This window comes from Hydra viridissima, unplaced genomic scaffold, assembly GCF_058129835.1.
Source record: "Hydra viridissima isolate aposymbiotic clone 2 unplaced genomic scaffold, HvirCarnegie_v1 scaffold_1, whole genome shotgun sequence".
NCBI lineage: Eukaryota > Metazoa > Cnidaria > Hydrozoa > Anthoathecata > Hydridae > Hydra > Hydra viridissima.
The window spans coordinates 20196428-20215615 of NW_028324300.1; the positions used below are offsets into that span (position 1 = coordinate 20196428).

The 19188-nt window shown below is 26.7% G+C and overlaps 2 protein-coding genes and 1 pseudogene across 8 annotated transcripts in view; all 3 read left to right on the forward strand.

The window, feature by feature from the left end:
• Positions 1-4998, forward strand: part of LOC145200984 (NACHT, LRR and PYD domains-containing protein 3-like) — a 72566-nt gene extending 67568 nt beyond the window's left edge. The window contains exon 10 of the mRNA XM_090076371.1: positions 4923-4998. Coding sequence (XP_089932497.1) covers positions 4923-4933 — 11 coding nt within the window. The 3' untranslated portion in view covers positions 4934-4998. The remainder of the gene's footprint in view (positions 1-4922) is intronic.
• LOC149893804 (NACHT, LRR and PYD domains-containing protein 3-like) overlaps positions 1-19188 on the forward strand; it is a 112460-nt gene that overhangs the window by 66940 nt on the left and 26332 nt on the right. For 6 of the 7 annotated variants that reach the window (XR_016449080.1, XR_016449083.1, XR_016449081.1 and 3 more), the window contains exons 1-4: positions 5006-5133; positions 6334-6621; positions 7324-7344; positions 17787-19133. Coding sequence is in view for 2 of the 7 variants with exons in the window: in XM_090076392.1 (XP_089932518.1) it covers positions 6336-6621; positions 7324-7344; positions 17787-19133 (1654 nt within the window). In the remaining 5 variants the exon portion in view is untranslated. Of the gene's footprint in view, positions 1-5005; positions 5134-6333; positions 6622-7323; positions 7345-17786; positions 19134-19188 lie in introns of those variants that run through there. The other variant, XM_090076393.1, reaches the window with a different exon arrangement.
• On the forward strand, positions 9369-10506 carry LOC149893810 (uncharacterized; annotated as a pseudogene).

Below are 19188 nucleotides of genomic sequence, written 5' to 3' on the forward strand. Positions count from 1 at the left end.
TCAATTTTAATTTGATTGGTCAAGAAACGCTCTCATTTCTATTTTATGTTTTATGAAAATTTTATGAAAGCTAAAATTTTCTAAATAAAAAAACATAAGCAAGATACTATAAATGAAATAAATCTCGGATAAAGTAAATTAAAAGCCGTTTATAATTAGAAAATCAAAGACAAAAACATCTAGATGATGGAATAAGCAGTAGCAAGCAGTTCCTCTGGTAGTGAGCAATCTTATGCAGATCAGTCAACAACAACATCCTACTGCCGACAGCTTACCGATTGTAGAAAACTGTAAAAAATGTGGAGCTGCAGTGATGAAGAAGAATAACGAGTAGTAAAAATATACTGGCGGGTCAAAAACTAATAATAAACTGAAATAAGAATATCAAAAAACTTTTAAAAAGTTATTCAAAATACTACAGAACACAGTGGACCTGTGGTGAACAAAAGATTTATTTTGAATGTACCCGGCTGCAAGAGGTAACGTTCTATTGCATCCTTAACACTCTAAAGCGTGATTATGTTGTTAAGTCCAAATGTTGTCTAAAGTTTTTATAAAAAGTTCATGCAGAAAGCTTCAAAAACGAAGGAGTCATTAATTTTTGCATAAAAACTGCGCATCTTGGTCCACAGTACAGAGGCTTCATTTTCTTTTCTAACTAATTCATTCTTATTTAATCCTGATTTTTCAAACGCTTGTTTAAAAAGCTCAGTTCACTGGATTCACAAAAATGAATCACAACAGGCTATTGGTTTGCAATTTTATGGTGATTCTATATTGTCGAATTACTGTTTGTTTTTTTAATTCAAGAGGATTTTGAAATTCACAAAAGGAAAAAGAAATTTTTCGTTGTTTTCTTCTCTTCGATGCTTAAAATCTGTGCAAGTTTTTTGTTGAAGTGTAAAATACAACTATATTTATATTTAAGGGTTTTTAAAATGTGTAAATAGGGATTTAAAAAATGAGTATATATGTATTTTTAGTGTTTTAATCGCAGTATGTTATTTATAATCTTTTGAATTGGTAAATTATCATCTTCCGTAACCGTTGTTAATAAAGGTCAACACTTTTAAAAAATCACAAAAAAGTAACATGTAGATAAATAAACAAAATGCAGATGTTTATTTAGTTTCAGGGCGTTGTATGTGGCACTGGCTCAAATTCTGAGTTTGAGTCTTTTAAAGTGAAGTCTTTAAAATGATGAAGGATGAATACAAAATCAACTTTTATATTGTATCTTATACCTTTATAATATATTTTATAATATATTTAGTATAAAAGATGATGCATTTTATTGACCTAAAATACCACATGTTTAAGTATAAAAATTAAATATAAAAATTAGTATTTTTTGTAACACTTTTGTGTTTTTTTTTTTAAATTGATTAATAAAATATATGAATTAAGTTCATCGATTCATTGAAAATATGAGAGGTTTCTTAGTGTATTCAGTCGATGACCAGTTTTATTTTACGTGAGTTAAATCAATTATGTTAAGAATGGATTACCTTCCGTATTTCTTGGCAACTACTTCTAGTTGTAGTTGCTTTGATACCTTGGATTGATTACCGTAGGTATCCGTGTAGATCATTGGTTACAAAATAAAACAGAAGAAAAAATACAAGATTAAAGTTACTTTATTTTTATTTTCTGGACTGTTTTTCTTAACATTTAAACAATTGAAAAAAGACATCAATGAAAAAGCTCAAGAACTTGGATGGATGGAATTTAGAATCAGTCCTCTTTTTCAAAGTAAGAATTAGTTTAAAGCTCGTATGTCTTAATATAAAGGGTTGGTGACACTTTTGAATATAATTTTTTTTTGGATCATTGACCCTAGAACTAAGTCACCCAAATCCTTCAAACAAGTAACTAGGTCAGTCCATATGTAGAAAAGTGCGAGACAGACAAAACAAGAGGTAGCAACAAAACAAATCAGTTACGCCATCAAAAGTTAAGACTGTTTTTGTAATAACAACCAGATATTCCATTATAACGTTACTAATGAATGGTAATAGTTCAATTAGGAAGGCACGCGACAACTTTTTAATTATTTTATAATTTTTACATACAAGTCGAGACCAACGGCAAACGCTAATCAAAAAATAGCTGTTAAGAGAACCATGTCTAAAGTTTTGAAACAAAAACACTAACGAACTTGAGCAACTCAACAACCCAATCATAAACACCCAAACACCCTAACGCAACCAAACAAACCAAACACATTCCCTAAAGATTAAACATATCCCCTATTATCCAAACCCTTACACCATCTCAGCCCTCAGAAATTACCGCTTTTGTTGTTTGCTGAGTGGTAGCAAGTAAAATGGCACCAAACTCATGTTTTCAAGTTGCTTTCCTCGTAATGATTTTTTCTCAAACTACACTGATGGTCTTCTAGAGCTTATTTTCTTTTTTGGTGATTTTAAACGACAAGTAGAAGTTTTTTTTTGAATGAATAATAAGTAAAACATTGAAGCAGAGTAGAATAGATTATACTTTTTATTTGAACAACTAAATTGAATTAGTTTTGAAAACTTGAGTGAATTTTGTTTGAAATATTGATCAATGTTTTAAGGTATCTCAAAGTAGTTGGAAAGGCCTTACCTGCTTCTCAGCTTTTTAAAAAATGATCAAGGTCATAGTTGTATTTCCTGTTGTCTGAAACAATGTTCACAAATAGTTGTCTTCACAAAAATTTGAATGAGACTTTGAAAATAACAGTTGAATGGTAGATATAGGATGAGGTTATTTTATTTATCTTAAAAATTTTGAAGTTTTTTCAAACAACTTACAAAGACTTAATTGCTCTTTCTTAGCTTGAAATGACGTAATTACTTATTTTCAAAACTTTATCAAAAGTAGGTTCATTTTATTTAAGAAAAGTTTTCTTAAAAAGAACTCATTAAATTTTAAGCAACTGTTAAAAACACGTTTAAGATTTAAAAGTTGAAACAAAAAGTTTTGTTTTAAAAACCAAAAAACTGCTCAACTTGACAAAAATGACTTTAGATATAACATTGTTGACCTTATCCAGATTTATCAAGCAAAGGTACGAATTCGTTGAAATTCTGAAAAAATGGTTGAAACTATTATTTTGACTTCGAAAAAAAATGATTCTCTAATTTTTATTGAAATCTCTTACATCAATTTAAATCGTTGTTACGTTTGGTTCAACAAATGGCTTCTTGTTATTGATATACTCGTTTATTTCTTTCTCATATTGTCCCTCTCTAAAATGTTTATTAAAAAACATGACTGATACATGACGCCACCAACTCTTTTGCAATTTCAAATATTAAATTACAATGAACTTCTTAAAAGTGCATTTTCAAAAAACTCTCAAAGAAAAATTGGTAGCACTGTGTTGCTTATTTGTCTTAATTATGTAAGAAAATGTAAACGAAAAAGTCAGTTTTACTTTAAGAATATAAAATTTTAGAAATACAGACAAATACACATGTGATATAAGGCATGCTATTGGAAAAATCTGCCCACCTTTCTTGATCAAAAAAGGATGTAAGAAAGCTTAAATGTATTTAAATCAATATATTTCTGAAAAATTAAGACTGTAAAGATTACATATTAATAGAGAAAAAACTAAATAAAATTAAGTTTTACTTCAAACTTTCTTTTTGATGCCTCCCATAAGTTTCTGGACAGAGTGATTTTTGTAAGTTTTAGCAGCGTAATCCCATTTTTTCTTCAAATCTGTAGCTGATTTTACTGTTTTTCCACTCAATTTCAATTTCTTTTATGCCCAATATTTTTTATGATGGCCCAATATTTTTTAAGAGGACGTAAATCGGGACAGTTTGGAGGATTCATCTCTTTCGGAACCAACATCACTCCATTATCATCGTAAAACTTTTGAGCATCTTTTGAGTAATGTATTGTGGCTAAATCAGGCCAAAACAATACTGAAGTACTTCTATGAGCTTTAATTAGTCGTTTTATACGAGAAAGACAACATTCCACGTATTCCGAAGATTTCATTGTGCCCAAACAAACATGAATTGGCGATTTTTTGCCGCAAGAGCAAAGTGCCTGCCAAATCATCAATTTTTTCGAAAATTTATCAGTCATTACATACATTTATTTATCACTCATATTTCCTCTTATTTTAGAAGCATAGTAGCACTGTTCAGGAATTTGTTTAAAATCCATTTTAACATAAGTTTCGTCATCCATCAAAATGCATCCATTATGTTTTGTTAACAAGTTGTCATACAACTTTCGAGCTCGACTCTTTGCGGTTGAACTTTGTTTATTGTTTCGATTTGGCATTTTAACTACTTTATAACTTTGATATCCAAGTCTCTGTCGCCATTTGTGTAAAAAAAAAATTGGAAACCTTGAAAAAATTGAAAAGACCAATCAGGATGTTCTTCCAATGAAGTCTCCAACTGTTCGAGAGCTCTAGGATTTGCTGTGCGTTTTTTTCGACCACTTCCTTGTTTTCTCTAAATAGTTTTCTGTTCTGTAAACCGTTTAAGAACAGTATCTACAGCTCTTCTTGGTATTTTTAATGATTTCTATTCGATAAAGTTGGATTTTTTAAGTGTTTGTCCACAATGAAAAATCTTTGTTTAGTTTGCTCGGTTGACATTTTGAAACTAAATAATATTTTTAATTATTTTTTTCTGCCAAAATGTTCTATTATACAAACACTACCACACACAAAAAAGTAATTTCAAAAAACGACCGTTAACTAGCTTTACCACACCGTAAAAAGTGGGCAGATTTTTCCGATAGCATGCCTTAGATATCATAAATGTGATGAATCATCCCAACATTTTTTTACGAAATAATAGTTCACTTATTACGTGAACTTTGCTTTTAATAGAAAAAATTTAAAATTCTTTGATAAATTGTAAAATTTTGTAAAATGTTTACTTCGCTATGGATTTCTTTTTTTGTAGCATGGGGATAATAACAGCGCTAATTTGCTTCATATAAACATCACAACTTCGAGCCTGTCACTCAAGATACACTTAAGTATCACGTGACCGCAAGAATTTCGGGAGTGAGTAATCACTGCTCCTATATGAGCCGACAAATTTGTTAGTGCAGTGCAAGAATTCTTCAGACTTTAATGCGTTTTTTTCTTGAGCAAAATTAACAGTTAAACAGGTAGGCATCTAGTTTTATCAAATGTAGTTTTAAAAAATATACAGCTTACCCTTCTTTGCATCTTACATTCAACCCTTTTAAGTGATTGTTTCTTATATATTTGTCCTGATATTTTTTTATCATTTTTCCTTCAATCAAAGAACCAAAATTATATCACTGATTTATTTCACACACACAAAAAATCATTCAAGAAAAGCTAAATTATATCACTATGATCGAACATTAGCTATGTCGAGCCATTTTCTTGAAGATTCGACTTATCGGGACTAAACTGAAAATGAAAAAAAAATAAATAAATAAATGAAATAATATAATTAGAAGCAATCTGTTTTACTAGATTTACTTAAATTAATACAATAAAATAATAGTTTAACTGACAAATGTTTTTATTATCAAAGTGTTATTCTTCTCAGGTTTTTCCATTTGCACCCGGAATTTTTTCCCATTATTTTGGAATATTATTGATTTATCTATACCACAGGACAAGGTACAGTTAGCAAACCAATAATATATTCGAATTTTTTAGTCAAAATTTTTATATAAAGCATTTTTGCATGAAGCTATTTGACTCAAAACAAACATTCACTAAGAAACTGCAGTTTTTTTTGGAGAGAATTTTTCATTAAAACTACTCATTCTAAACATATCTTCCTAAGTTACCTTTGATTTGGTGTTAGAAAAAAGCTTGTTTTATCATTAATTGAAATATTTCTTCAGAGCAGTTAGTAGCTTCTACTTGTTTCAATCATTTAAGTAGCAAACTAATATAATTATTCTATTACATAGCATTCATGTGCAAGAAATTATAAATGAATTAAGATCTTATGCCACCAAAAGTTAATTATGTTACATTCAATTTTATTCCCTCTTACATTTGCTTCTTGTTTACAATTATTTGCTAAGGGAGAAAGTAACCATATGAATTTTTTAGTACTGATTCTGAAAGTCAGTCCTTTATATTAATAGAATTAAAACAATTTAAGTTGTATGCTGCTTATTTCATTTTCAAGTAGCTCACAAGAATTTGTTCATGAATAGTTCATGAGGGTTGTGACTCAATGATCTCTTGTTTCAGTAAAAACCCCTTATCTTATAGTCAACACTAAAATTAATAGTGAAACACATTGGACTGTATTTATTTCTTGATCAATTTAAAGAATTAATTTAAAGTATAGTAGGTGATAAATAATTTTTTTTTAGGAATGGATCTAAGAATAGTGAATATTTTAAAAGATAAAGTGGCATCAGAATGGAAAATATTTGCACGTGGCACTGGTTTTGATGATGTGGACATTGTTATTGATCAAATAGATCATGATGTGGATATTAATCAATTAGATCATGATTGTTTGACAAGAGAAAAAAATAAAATTGAAATTTTCTTAAAAAAACTTTATCAACAGCATCCAAATGATTACAGAATTTGCATTCAGAATTCTCTGAAAGTCTTGAAAAGAAATGATGCTTTACAAGATATATCCTTCTTAGGTGAGTTTCTTGTAGCTGATTATTTGGATTTTATTTGGCTTCAGATAATTACAAGTTGGATAAAAATTTTTTAAAAAAGTTGTTCTTAAGTTATTGAATTTTTAAAATAATTTTTTTTAACAGTTAAATGTATTTTTTAATTAATTAAACAGTATAAGTCTTTTTGCAAAACCTAAAAATCCCAATTTTCTAATTGGCAAAGTAATGCAAGTTAAACAAAAATATGCACTTAATATTTGAATAATATTCAACTTGAACCATTGATATAAGTTTACTGACAAACTTTTGTCAATCTTCTTATAATGGCTTACTTGTTAAATGGATAATCATACAGATTTTAAGTTGATTTAAGTTCAAAGAAATTTAAGTTGATACTAAATCCTTTGGAGTATCAGACTTTTTTCTGTGAACTTTGTTAAGACTGGTAAAAAAGAAAAATTTTTATGAAATTATTTGTTATTTTGGGAAGGAAAGGGAAGAATTTGTTATTTTGGGAAGGAAAGGGAAGAATTTGTTATTTTTGGAAGGAATACAAATAATACTAATAATAAAAATAAAAACAAAAATACTAATAAAAAGCTATGGGAAGGAATGATTTGCACCATGATATAGCCTCTATATATATGTTTCAAACATTTCTTGCAGGGTTTGTTTTTTTATGTAATCTCTACAAATAACTATTATAACTATCTTTATTTTCAGATGCAGAGCAGCAGAAGATTGGTAAGCTAATTTATTTAAGGTTTTTTTTTTACTTAAATAAATTTTGGATTTTTGATAATAATAATACCAATATTAATTATAATTACTACTACTGCTACTGCTACTGCTACTACAAATAATAATAATGATAAAAACAATAATAATAAAAATAATGACAATAATAAAAACAAAAATACTAATAATAAAAATAGTAATTAAAACAAAAGTACTAATAATAAAAATAATAATAAAAACAAAAATACTAATAATAAAAATAGTAATTAAAACAAAAGTGCTAATAATAAAAATAATAATAAAAGCAAAAGTAATAATAATAAAATTAATAATAAAAACTTAATTACTAATAATAAAAATAATTATAAAAACAAAAGTAATATTTATAAAAATAATAATAAAATTAAAAGTACTAATAATAAAAGTGATAATAAAAACAAATGTACTAATAAAAATAATATCAATAGATATAAATCCAGGTTATATTTTGTGAAAGGTTATATTTTGTAAAAGGGGCCATATACTAACAAGACTGTCTCTTTAGGACGGTCTCTTTAGCAAGAATGTTTATACAGATTAAGACGGTCTCTTTAGCAAGAATGTTTATACAAAAATGATAAAAAAAATAAAAACAAAAATACTTATAAAAAAAGTATCAATAGAAATAAATCATTAAGAATGAAAATAAAGTGGTGAGAATGGTGCTTTCTTTTGGGAATTTTGTATAAAGTATAAAGACTGGTATAAAGTAAAAAGTTTTAAGAAATTATTTGTTATTTTGAACCTAAAATATGCTGATAAAGCATATTTTGTGCAGTAGTAAGGGTATCTCTAACCTATATCGTAATAAGATCTATGGCTTTACTAATTTTCAAAAATTGGAATTGTTTTGAACAAATTTGTTTAACCAGGTTATATTTTTTAAAAGAGACCATATACTAACAAGACTGTCTACGGTCTCTTCACCAAGAATGTTAGTACAGATATAAGTGCTTGTATAAATGTTCTAAGTACGCTAGAAGGTCAACTCACTTAAATATCAAAATCTGTTATTTTGTGTTTATAATAATATTGCACAGCACTTGTCAATGGCATATCACTAATAAAATGCAAATAACTAAACATGATGAAGAATGAACAAAGATAATCACACAAGTAATTTAATGTTTAATTTAACAAGAATCTAGGTAGTTTATATAACAAACTAGACTTAAAAAAGAGATAAAAACAGCAAACAGTATGATTTAAAAAAAAAAACTATGTATAAGCAGAAACATAACTATCCCATTAGAGTGTGTCAATTTTCAAGGTAAAATGACCTTTTTCAAATTTCAAAAAAAAGAGTAGTGAAAAAATATAACTTCACCATTTTTCAAAAAACTTAAGTTATAATAGAAATCAGCTGTTAATTTTAGTATTGGACGTGGTAAAAAAGCTGAAAAAGAAAGATTTAATTTAAAGTTAGACAATCTTGTGGACATCTTATTTTGCAAATGTAAAAAAATCCTTTGTTCATTGTACAAATGTGATTCAGAATGTATGGAAAAAATTCATATAAAGTGTCAATGTAAGAGAGATGAAAAAATACCGATTTTAGAGCTTCAATTCATCCACTCTCAGAGGACTAAAATTGGAAGTTTTGGAACTTTCCATATTGGTGGTGCAGATAGGAAAGAATCCACAAAAATTCAAATAAAACAACAAAAAAAAAGAACAATGAAAACAAATAAAGGAGATAAGGTAATTGTTTAAGTAGAAAGCTTGAACAACTACATCACATACTTAAACATATATTTATGTGTATATATATATATATATATATATATATATATATATATATATATATATATATATATATATATAACTAATTTTAAAGCCAGATGAAATTTTCAATCAAATAGAACAAATCAATTGCATGCACAAGAAAGAATCCTTATCTCTTTTATTGCCACATATTGAGCAAGTAAGTTTAAAACTCTTAGTTGTATATACTTTAGTTTAAATACAGATTAAAAATATAAACAATTTATTTTATAAATCAGGATTATGAGTATAGTGAAAATGTTGAAACAATTTATATAAACAGTTGCTCTTCATCATTTAAAGATGGTAGTGGTCAGAAAACAATCCAAGTTGATAACCAAACTCAATGTAAATCTTCTCTGAATCAAACATATTCAATTTATAATACTATCGGTATTGAAAATATTGCTCTGGCTAGTATAAAACACAAAACAAGTTTAAGAGAAACTGCTGAAATAGCTACAGCAGCTTTGATAGATGTAAAGATTGTAAGCAAGAGTGATTGGCATCTTATTATAGATCATAACAAGGTAAAAAGGGCTCAGGAAAGATTTGCAAAAGAATTACACAATCAGTTTGAGGTAGACCTAGAAAAAAACCCTGCGCATGTCTTTTTTTTTTTGGGAGAGTAGATGCCACAAAAATGTTTATAAAGGTAAATGAAAGAAGTTTTCCTAGTCTGATTAAAGAAGAACATTACTCTGTTGTGAAAAGACCCTGGTGGTGACTATCTTTTTCATTTTGTTCCAGATATGACCAATAATAAAAAAAGCTGAAGTTATTGCAGATCACATTGTAGAATGGTTAAACAGTAAAAATCAAAATCAAAATCTCATGGTTATTGGAGTTGATAGCACAAATGTCAATACTGGTTGGACAGGTGGAGTCATGAAATAAGTAGAAAAAAGATTAAATAGAAAATTAGTTTGGATTGTTTGTGATCTACATACTGGTGAATTAGGGTTAAGACATTTAATTGAACATTTAGATGGTTCAATGCTTTCTCATAATAAATGGTCTGGACCACTTGGGAAATTGCTTGACACAGCAAGTGAGATTGAAATCAATACCAACTTTGTTAAAATAAATTTAGGTCCTCCTTTGATTTATCTCAGCCACAAAATTGTTAAGGATTTAAGCACTGACAAAAGTTATGCTTATCAAATTTGTCAAGCAATAAAGACTGGAGATATGCCTACCAGGTTAGCAATGCTGGAAATTGGACCAGTCTGTCACAGTAGATGGCTAACAACAGCACTTCGATTTTGCAGAATTTGGATGTCTAATCATGGCCTTACTGGTACAAATCTAGGTAATTTAAAAATAATTGTGAATTTTATTGTGAATGTTTATATACCTAACTAGTTTGATATAAAATTTCGTTCAAGTTGGGTTGAGGGACCTAGACATGTCTTGTATCATCTAGAGTTACTTAGAACTCAGAGTACAAATGTTTTAGATATTGTTATGCCAACAATTAGATGATCAGCATGGTATGCACATTCTGAAGCAATTTTAAAATCCATGCTTTGCAGCAAAAATGCAGAAGAAAGAAAAGAAGCTGTAAACAGAATTCTTAACATACGAGGAATAGGAAATTGGGTAATTCAAGTTGGAGATAGTAGTCTTAAAGTAAGAAGAACACCAGAAATAAATCCTAATGCTAAACAGCTATCAGACCTTATAACATGGAATTTAAGTGTAACTGAGCCTCCACTTACCTGCATTCTTACCTCTGCCACAATCAAAGAGTTTGTAAACTATCCTATGGAAGTTCCTCACTGGAATTCTCATACGCAGTCAGTTAAAAAATGTGTCAAATTGGTAACTGAAGCTGCAAGCCATGTTAGCCACATGAGCGAAGAGAATCATTTATATGTGCTCAGCTTGTAGGTAGACATTTAATGTCATGAAATAGAAGCAAAAAAGATATGGCAACCTTCATAAAACTGTAGGAAAGTAGATAAAGACTTTCAAAAATGTTTAAATAGCTAAAAACTTCGACCTTTATTGTTATACATACTTTTTATTTTTTTTACTCTTTTCCTACCCCTATGCATGGTGTATGTTGTACACCATACAAATTGATAAAAAAATTTCACCGCTATTCCATAAACAAATATAAATATAATGACTAACGTCTAAAATGACCAAAAATGTTTAGTATTGAAATCAAAGTTTAGCGAGCTGGCACTTATTGGACTTTAGTTTTGAAAGTTTCCCTAATAAGTTTAACTAATTGTAAACTTACATTTTTTCACTACTCTTTTTATATTAAAAAAAAAAAAAATCTACACACCCTACTATCCCATGCTAAAATGACAAAATTAATGAAAATTGATTGAAATTGATTTACTTGATTGAATGGTGTTGCATTTTTCTATAATTATTTTTCATTTCAAATTTTTATAATAAAATGTTTTAAAAGAGAAAAGAGCTGCAAAGAGTATAATAATAGAAAGAAATTATTTTTAAAAGAAATTATTTGTAGAAAGAAGGAAAAATTTTTAGTAAAATTGTTTTCTTAAGTAAAATCAATTTTTATGACAAAAGAATAAAAGTAAAGAATATGTTATGTAAGGATTGAAAAAATATACAGAAAATAATTAAAAATTATAAATAAATAAAATAATTATAAGTAAGCTTTATTTTATAAAATGTTAAAAAAACAAATTACAGTTATGTTAATATGTTAAGCATCAGAGAGATTTTTTTTCATTTTTTGTTTCAAGCTCAAATAATTCATTTAAAATTTAATATTTTTTAAATCAGAAAAATAACTTCAATAAAAAAGGAGAATTTCTTAAAAATATATATATATTTTTTTAAAAGAATTTCTCTTTTTTGTAAACATAAGCACTGAAATAAATAAAGGTTTTAACATTTTGAAAGAAAACGGAAGATTAAAAAGATGAAAAAACGTAAAAGTTAAGAGGAATTTCAAAATTAAATATCAACGTCAAAATAAAAAAAAAATAAGAAAAAAAAAAAATCAAAATTGGTATCTAGCAACTCTTTCTTTTCCTCTAATACATTCATTAGGACTTATTATACTACCAACCAAGGATATTCATTAGGATTAATTATACTACCAACCAAGTTATAAACAATAATTTAAAGAATATTGTTGAGATTATGAGTTATGAACTGTTGGTCGATATTTTAGATAATATAAAAGATGATATCTTAATATTTGTTATACTAACAACCAAGTTATAAACAATAATTTGAAGAACATTGTTGAGATTATGATTTATAGTTTTTACTTAAGTCATCTTTGTTTAATAATTGCTGTTTTGAAAACTGTTGGTCGATTTTTTAAATAACATAAAAGATAATATATTAATAATATAGAAGATAATATATTTTCCTATCACATGTTTTCCTGTGTTCATTAAAAGTTTTTATGGTTTTTTTTCTGTTCTTTTTTCCAAATGCAGAACATCATAAAGATGGTAAGCAAATAAATATCAAATTGTATTTTGAATAAAATATTTTTCAGTTTTAATAAATTATGTAAAGTTAAAAAGAAGTTAACAAAATTTTATAAAGATTTTACTACCACTTTTAACACCTGTTAAAACCTCAAGCAAAGCTCAAAAGATTAGAAATAGCTAGTTGTGATAGTTACCTTTTCTGTCAAAGTCATGAAGTCTAAAGGAGTTGTGATAGGATTTATTGAAATCCAATTTTACAAACTAAGAAAGTGTGTTAATGTTAGATATTAGCATCTTTTAAAAAATTGAATAGACTGAGAGATCAGTAATACAAAACAATTTCTCTGAAAGAATATGCAAATATTTATAGAAACATTGTAAAAGGTTTTTGTGGATTTTATAAGTGATATATTTTTATTATTATTATTATCATTATTTTTATTATTATTATTATATATTTATTATTACTATTATCATTATTTTTCTTCTTCTTTTTCTTCTTCTTCTTCTTCTTATTTTATTATTATTATTATTATTATTTTATTATTATTATTATTATTATTATTACTACTACTACTACTACTACTACTACTACTACTACTACTACTACTACTACTACTACTACTACTACTACTATAATATCGATAAGTTTAGTTAACTTAGACATTTCAATAAAATTTAATAAAAAATAACATAATTATTCTTTTATTTTGATTTTTAATAAAAACAATTTTTTCGCAACATTAATAAACCACTTATTAAATTTTATTTGTCATCATGAATTTTTTATTATAAATCATTTTTGTTATTATAATTGTTATCATGTTATCATTTTATTTCTACAATTTTACTTTTAAATGAGTGTGAGCAAAAAAACAGCTGTACTTACGTAAAGCCTTTAGATGAAACTTAAGAGATAATTTAAACGCATGCACAAATAGAATTTATATAAACAGTATAAGTAAGTTTAATAATAATGTTATATTTTGAAAAGTTGTGCTTCCTACAAATTATTACCGCGTTTGTAAAAAACATATCAAACAACACAAAATGCTTTAAAGTAAAAACAAGTAAAAATATCATTTTGTTCTCTAAAAATTTCAATAAAAGCATAGATAATTGTTTGTTTGATTTGTTATTGCCTTTTTTTTCTTCTAGGTTTAACTCAATTCATTTTTCTGAAAAACCAAAACAAAAATCTTTAAAAGTAGATTCATTTTCAAGATATTGGAAGAAATTTTTTGTGTTTTGAAAAGGACTATTCTAAGTTAAAGTTTTTATTTTACCATATGATAACTTATTCAGTATCTCTGACATCAAATTTATCTATCATACAGAAATTGTTTGAGCCACCTTTGGTAAAACCTCATCTTTAAATGATTTTAAGAAAAAAATCAGATAATGAACTGGACATTATTAATCCTGTTTGCAGGTTATTTTAAAATAGATTTTTACTTTAGTTAAAAAAAATTTTAAACTGCTTTTTTTTTTAGTTGTGTTTACATAAATGTTTAAATTTGAGAAACTTCATTTTGTTTTCTATTCATGCAAGTTTTATGCTCATGAAGAACTATTATGGTACATTTTATCCTTCAGATGCAATAAATTTTTTAAATTAAAACTGTACTTTAAAAGAATATAACTAAACAGAAATTTGTGAAAGAATCTAAAAATTTAATGTGTTTATTTAAACTGAACAGATGAAATTTAAAAAAATTTTTGACAATTTTGTTTCTTTGTTTATTATTTAATCCAAAGATTGCACATTTTCATGCATCTTTTAGTGGTGATTATTTAATATTCTTTCATGGTGAGTTGTTTTATAGATGTTTCATAGATGTTTCAATAACATTTGATGTAATGATGAGTTCATGTTCATGATGAGATGTTTCATTGATGTTTCAATAACATTTGATATTATGCAATTTTATTACAAGAAATGTAATTTGGAAGTAATTTAGATGAGTGCTGATATTATAGTTTTAATAGCTGCATTTTCTTTTTCTTTACTATACTCAATAGATAAAAATGTATGGCTTTTATTAACTATAATTGACAGTAACAGTTACACATTGTCTCAACTATTTTGATCCTGTGAGTATTCTAGTTTTCCTCCTGGTATATCATTTGATTCATGCATGGTTCCTAACTTTGATTTAAATGAAGGTAATTGTAGGCTATTAGAAATGATAGTGCTTTAGTATCACTTTAGTTTAGTACTAAAATTAAGTTGGTTCGATCAAATGCAGCTGTTAATCATTGTTGAAATAAGACATTAGTTTTGTGTTCATTCTTGTCTAATTTTACATTTTACAAAAGTTAATATAATTTCACTTAAACCCCAGTCCTTTTTCATAAATCTTTTGAAGTTTTGTATCTAATTTTTAACGCTGCTGCTGATTTTCATAAAAAATTTATCCTTTAAAATTAAATTTTTTTGATTATAATTGTATTTGTACTGTTTGGAATTTTTTTAAACAGGTTTAAAGTTTGTTTTATTTTATTAATTTTAACTAAAATATTTGATAACTTTATTAAGTTTCTTTTCATTTTGCTGTAAATCCATTTTCTATTTCTTTACTAAATACAGTGTAACAAACAAAAAGGTATTAGATTACTGTAAGAATAATATATTAGAAATGATTTGCCAACATATTCTAATAATTTGTGAATTGAAGATTTTTCATAACTTTCTTTGCAGTATTTGTCAATTTTTTCTTTACCAAAGTATTTAGTAATGAAATACCAGAAAACATGACATGACAATTAGGACAACATTGTATTCAAGAAGTGTCTAAGTAATCTAAGTTTTTCTCATCAATCATCAAAAGGATAAATTTAATCCATTAAAACTTATTTTGAGGAAAGTTAAAAGTATTTCACAGGATAAAATTTATAACATCTTTAAATTTGATTAAAATTTGCTTCCTTGATACTTCAGTTTTGTAACATTGAATGCAGAGGGTTCTTCCAGTTTTAATGTTTCTCCATATTCAGCATATTATTTATTTAATTGGTATAATAAAAATTGCAAAAAATGAATTTCCCATACTTCCTAATGTTATTTAAAGAAAATGAACAGAAGTAAAGTGTACGATGTTATTTTTTCAATGCATTCTTTTGTTTGCACAACTAGTAGCCATTTAATAAAATATAAAGAAATTCAAGTTTAAAGCTTGTCTTTGCAAAGCATTTTTAGGTTTTCATCTTAAAATTTATGTATTAAAAATTCTACTTATGAATTTTGAACGAATATTTTGATCAACCATTAATGAGAAAAAGCAAGAAGAAAGTTTTTTTTAGAGCAGTCCCAAAATAAGATAATAGTATACAAGTTGGGGCACTTTTGCTTTAAAAATCTATAGTGTTTTGTCAATATTTTAAATTAAACTTGGCTAAACAAAGCATTTTTATTGTATGTAAAGTAGGATAAGCCACAGAAACTTTGACCTTTAATATCTTTAAAATTTTTTTAGGTAAAGCGCCTAAAATTTAGTCCACTGTAGATTTTTGCTCAAGAGATTCAAAAATAACACTCTAAAGCCTTTTGAGTGTCGTTTTTAATTTCCTTGAGCAAAAATCTACAGTGAACCAAATTTTAGGAGCTTTACCAAAATCATCCTGCTGTCACTGAAATGCTGAGTCAGCAAAGTTTTCAATATCTCAAGAACCAAAGTGTATTTTTATTTCCATTTTTGTAACTTTGTTTATTATGAACAACAAAAAGTGTAAAAGTTAATTAATTTTGAGAGGTAAGGGTGTCATAGTCTGGATGACTTGATATTGATTTGATCTGGTTCTAATAAAGCAAACTTATAGAATGTAAAGTTTTCAACAGTTTGCTATCTTAAGTATAGAGCACCTTAATGTTGCATAAAAAAGGTTTGCTGACATATTTTAACTTTTATAAATGCTGGCATATACTTTTTTTGTCTGAAAAGATCCTTACAAAATCTTACTAAGTTAGTAAAATTACTTAACTGTAGTAGAATCTTTACTTAGCTGTAATAAAATTTTTGCTTAGGTATAACATATTCTGTATATTTATATGATAAACTCTAATGTTATAAATAAAATAGTAATATAAATAAATAAAAAGCTGTCATAGACAATTCCAGCAAAGTTGAGTATAATTTTAAATGATTTTGTGGATTACCATCTGGTGCATAAAGTTTTATAGGATGTTTTTTGATTTAGGAGTTTTTTCCATATTTTATCAAAAGAAGTCTAGTAATAAGGTTTGATTGTCTTTTTTTTCTGAATAGACTTTAAATGTTTCACAAAGTTTGATGTTTATCCTAAATTGTCAGTTGTAGCAGTTGTTTTGTGGCATTGTTTGCTCTGCAGAAAAAATATTTCTTTAATTGCACCATTTTCAAATCTGTATGCAATAAGTGTTGGTAAACTCACAGCACGTGTTGCTGCCTTTTTAAGTGATTTTATTGGAATGTATCAATATATTTGAATGATTTTACTCTATTATACCACATGATCAGAAAGGTGAATTTAATACTGCACCCAACACAGGTCTATACTTTTAATCAGCCTTTGACCTTCTACTCTTATTGTTACTATTACACAAAATATTTTATCAAGTGAATAAAAAATTATTTTTAAAATATAAAACTGTAATAAACAATAAAGAAGTATATTTACCATTCAACAGATTCAGCAATAAAAAAGTTAAAGTTTTATCAATTTTTACTAAAAGTACGAAAAAAAAAATCAAAAACAAAAATGTTTCATAACAAAAATAGACTTAAAATTCACATAATAAACATAGACAAAAAAATGAGGTTGTATAAGAAAAGAGCAACATACTAGTTAATTAAAATAAGTAGAAACACAAGTTATTTACAAAATAAATAATTGTTATTTTTAAAATAAAGCTTTTAAAGAATGAAACTTTTTTATTGTTCTATGCATAAAAAAGTTTTTATAAAATTGAAATCTTTCATTTGATGTCATTTTAACTTGGCATACCTTTCAATTAATCTTAAAAAGTTTCTGATTAATGTTTTTAAACAAAATTATTTGATTTTAATGAAAACCATAATTTGATTAAATGTTGTCAGTTTTGTATTTTTCAATATCAGAAATGTTATTTCAATATTAGAAATCTGTTCAAAGATTTTTTTCATATTTTGACATCAGGTTTCTTATACTAAACTTGTACCAATGATTTTTTTTATATTTATATTCTTTCAGAAATGCATGGAACACTAAAGAAGTTTTATCAAACAACTTATGGAAAAATTGACCAACTTGAGCACAATGTAATAAGTCCCACTAATGTTGATCTTTTAAACAAGTTTGTAGAATTGACAGTTGTTGATGCAAATGATGCAGAGAGAGATACTGTAAACATTGCTGAGCGAGAGTTGTTTCTTTGCAAACAAAGTAATTATAAATCAATTGGGTTTTATGAATTATTTTCAAAAGAACTATCTTTACTCTTGATTTCTGGTATTGCTGGAATTGGAAAAACTTGTTTGCTCAGGAAATGCTTACTTGACTGGGCCAGTAATACATTATGGAAAAATGTAGATCTTGTTCTTTATTTCGAATGTAGAAAGTTAAATCAATATCAAAATATTGTTAGCATAAATGAATTGCTAAATGTTTTTTACATAAATTTGTTTAAAGAATGTGATATTTGTGAAGACTTTTCAATATTGTTTGTGATAGATGGGTTGGATGAGTTTGCTTATTTGGATGAATTAATAAATCACAATCCACTAAATCCTAGCAAGCAACCAATTGTTAATGTGTTAGCAGATGTTTTGGACTTTCACAAATACAAATGTGTTGTTGCTGGAAGAGTTGGAGCTATATTACAATGCAAAAATAAAATGACAGAATGTAGTGAGAAGTTGATCATTCAAATAATGGGTTTTAATGACTATGGAATCAATGAGTATGTAGAAAGAGTTGGAAATGCAAAAGAAGCTATAAAAAACGTTCTTAAGTCTTCTCATATTGCTAATGCAATGGCATCTGTCCCTTTTTATTTATCAGCAATGTGTACAATTATTGGTTCATCCACACTCAGTGATTCTTGTTCATTCTTCACTACAACAGAGTTGTATTGTTGTCTATTTATATACTTTTTGCAAAAGCATATAAACAGAAACAAAGAACCAGTTTACAAGTTGATGGAAAAAGAGAGCAGCAAGCAATACATTTTAAAAGTTTGTAAAGTTGCTTTTCATTTGTTTAATGAAGACAAAGTGGTTTTTTCCCAAAAGGAAATTAAAGTACTTATGAATGACATTGATGAAATTGAAAATGATGATTTGGGTTTCATTGAAAAAGTTGAATCACAGCTTGGTTATCAATATCAGTTTGTTCACCTGACTTTGATGGAGTTTTGTACATCAATACATGCGCACATTAATTTGAGTTCTAAGGAGATTCTCAGTAATAAAAAGTTGCGAAGCTGCTTGCCAATGATCTGTGGACTGAAAAATGAAAATGGAGGAGATTTTTTGATATTGCTTGCTAACTTGAAAGCTAACTTGAAAGCGTCAAAGGAGGAAAGTAACTCCATGTTTGGTGAGTTCATGAAAAGTATTTAAGAAATTTAGAAACGATTTTGTAATTTATTTCA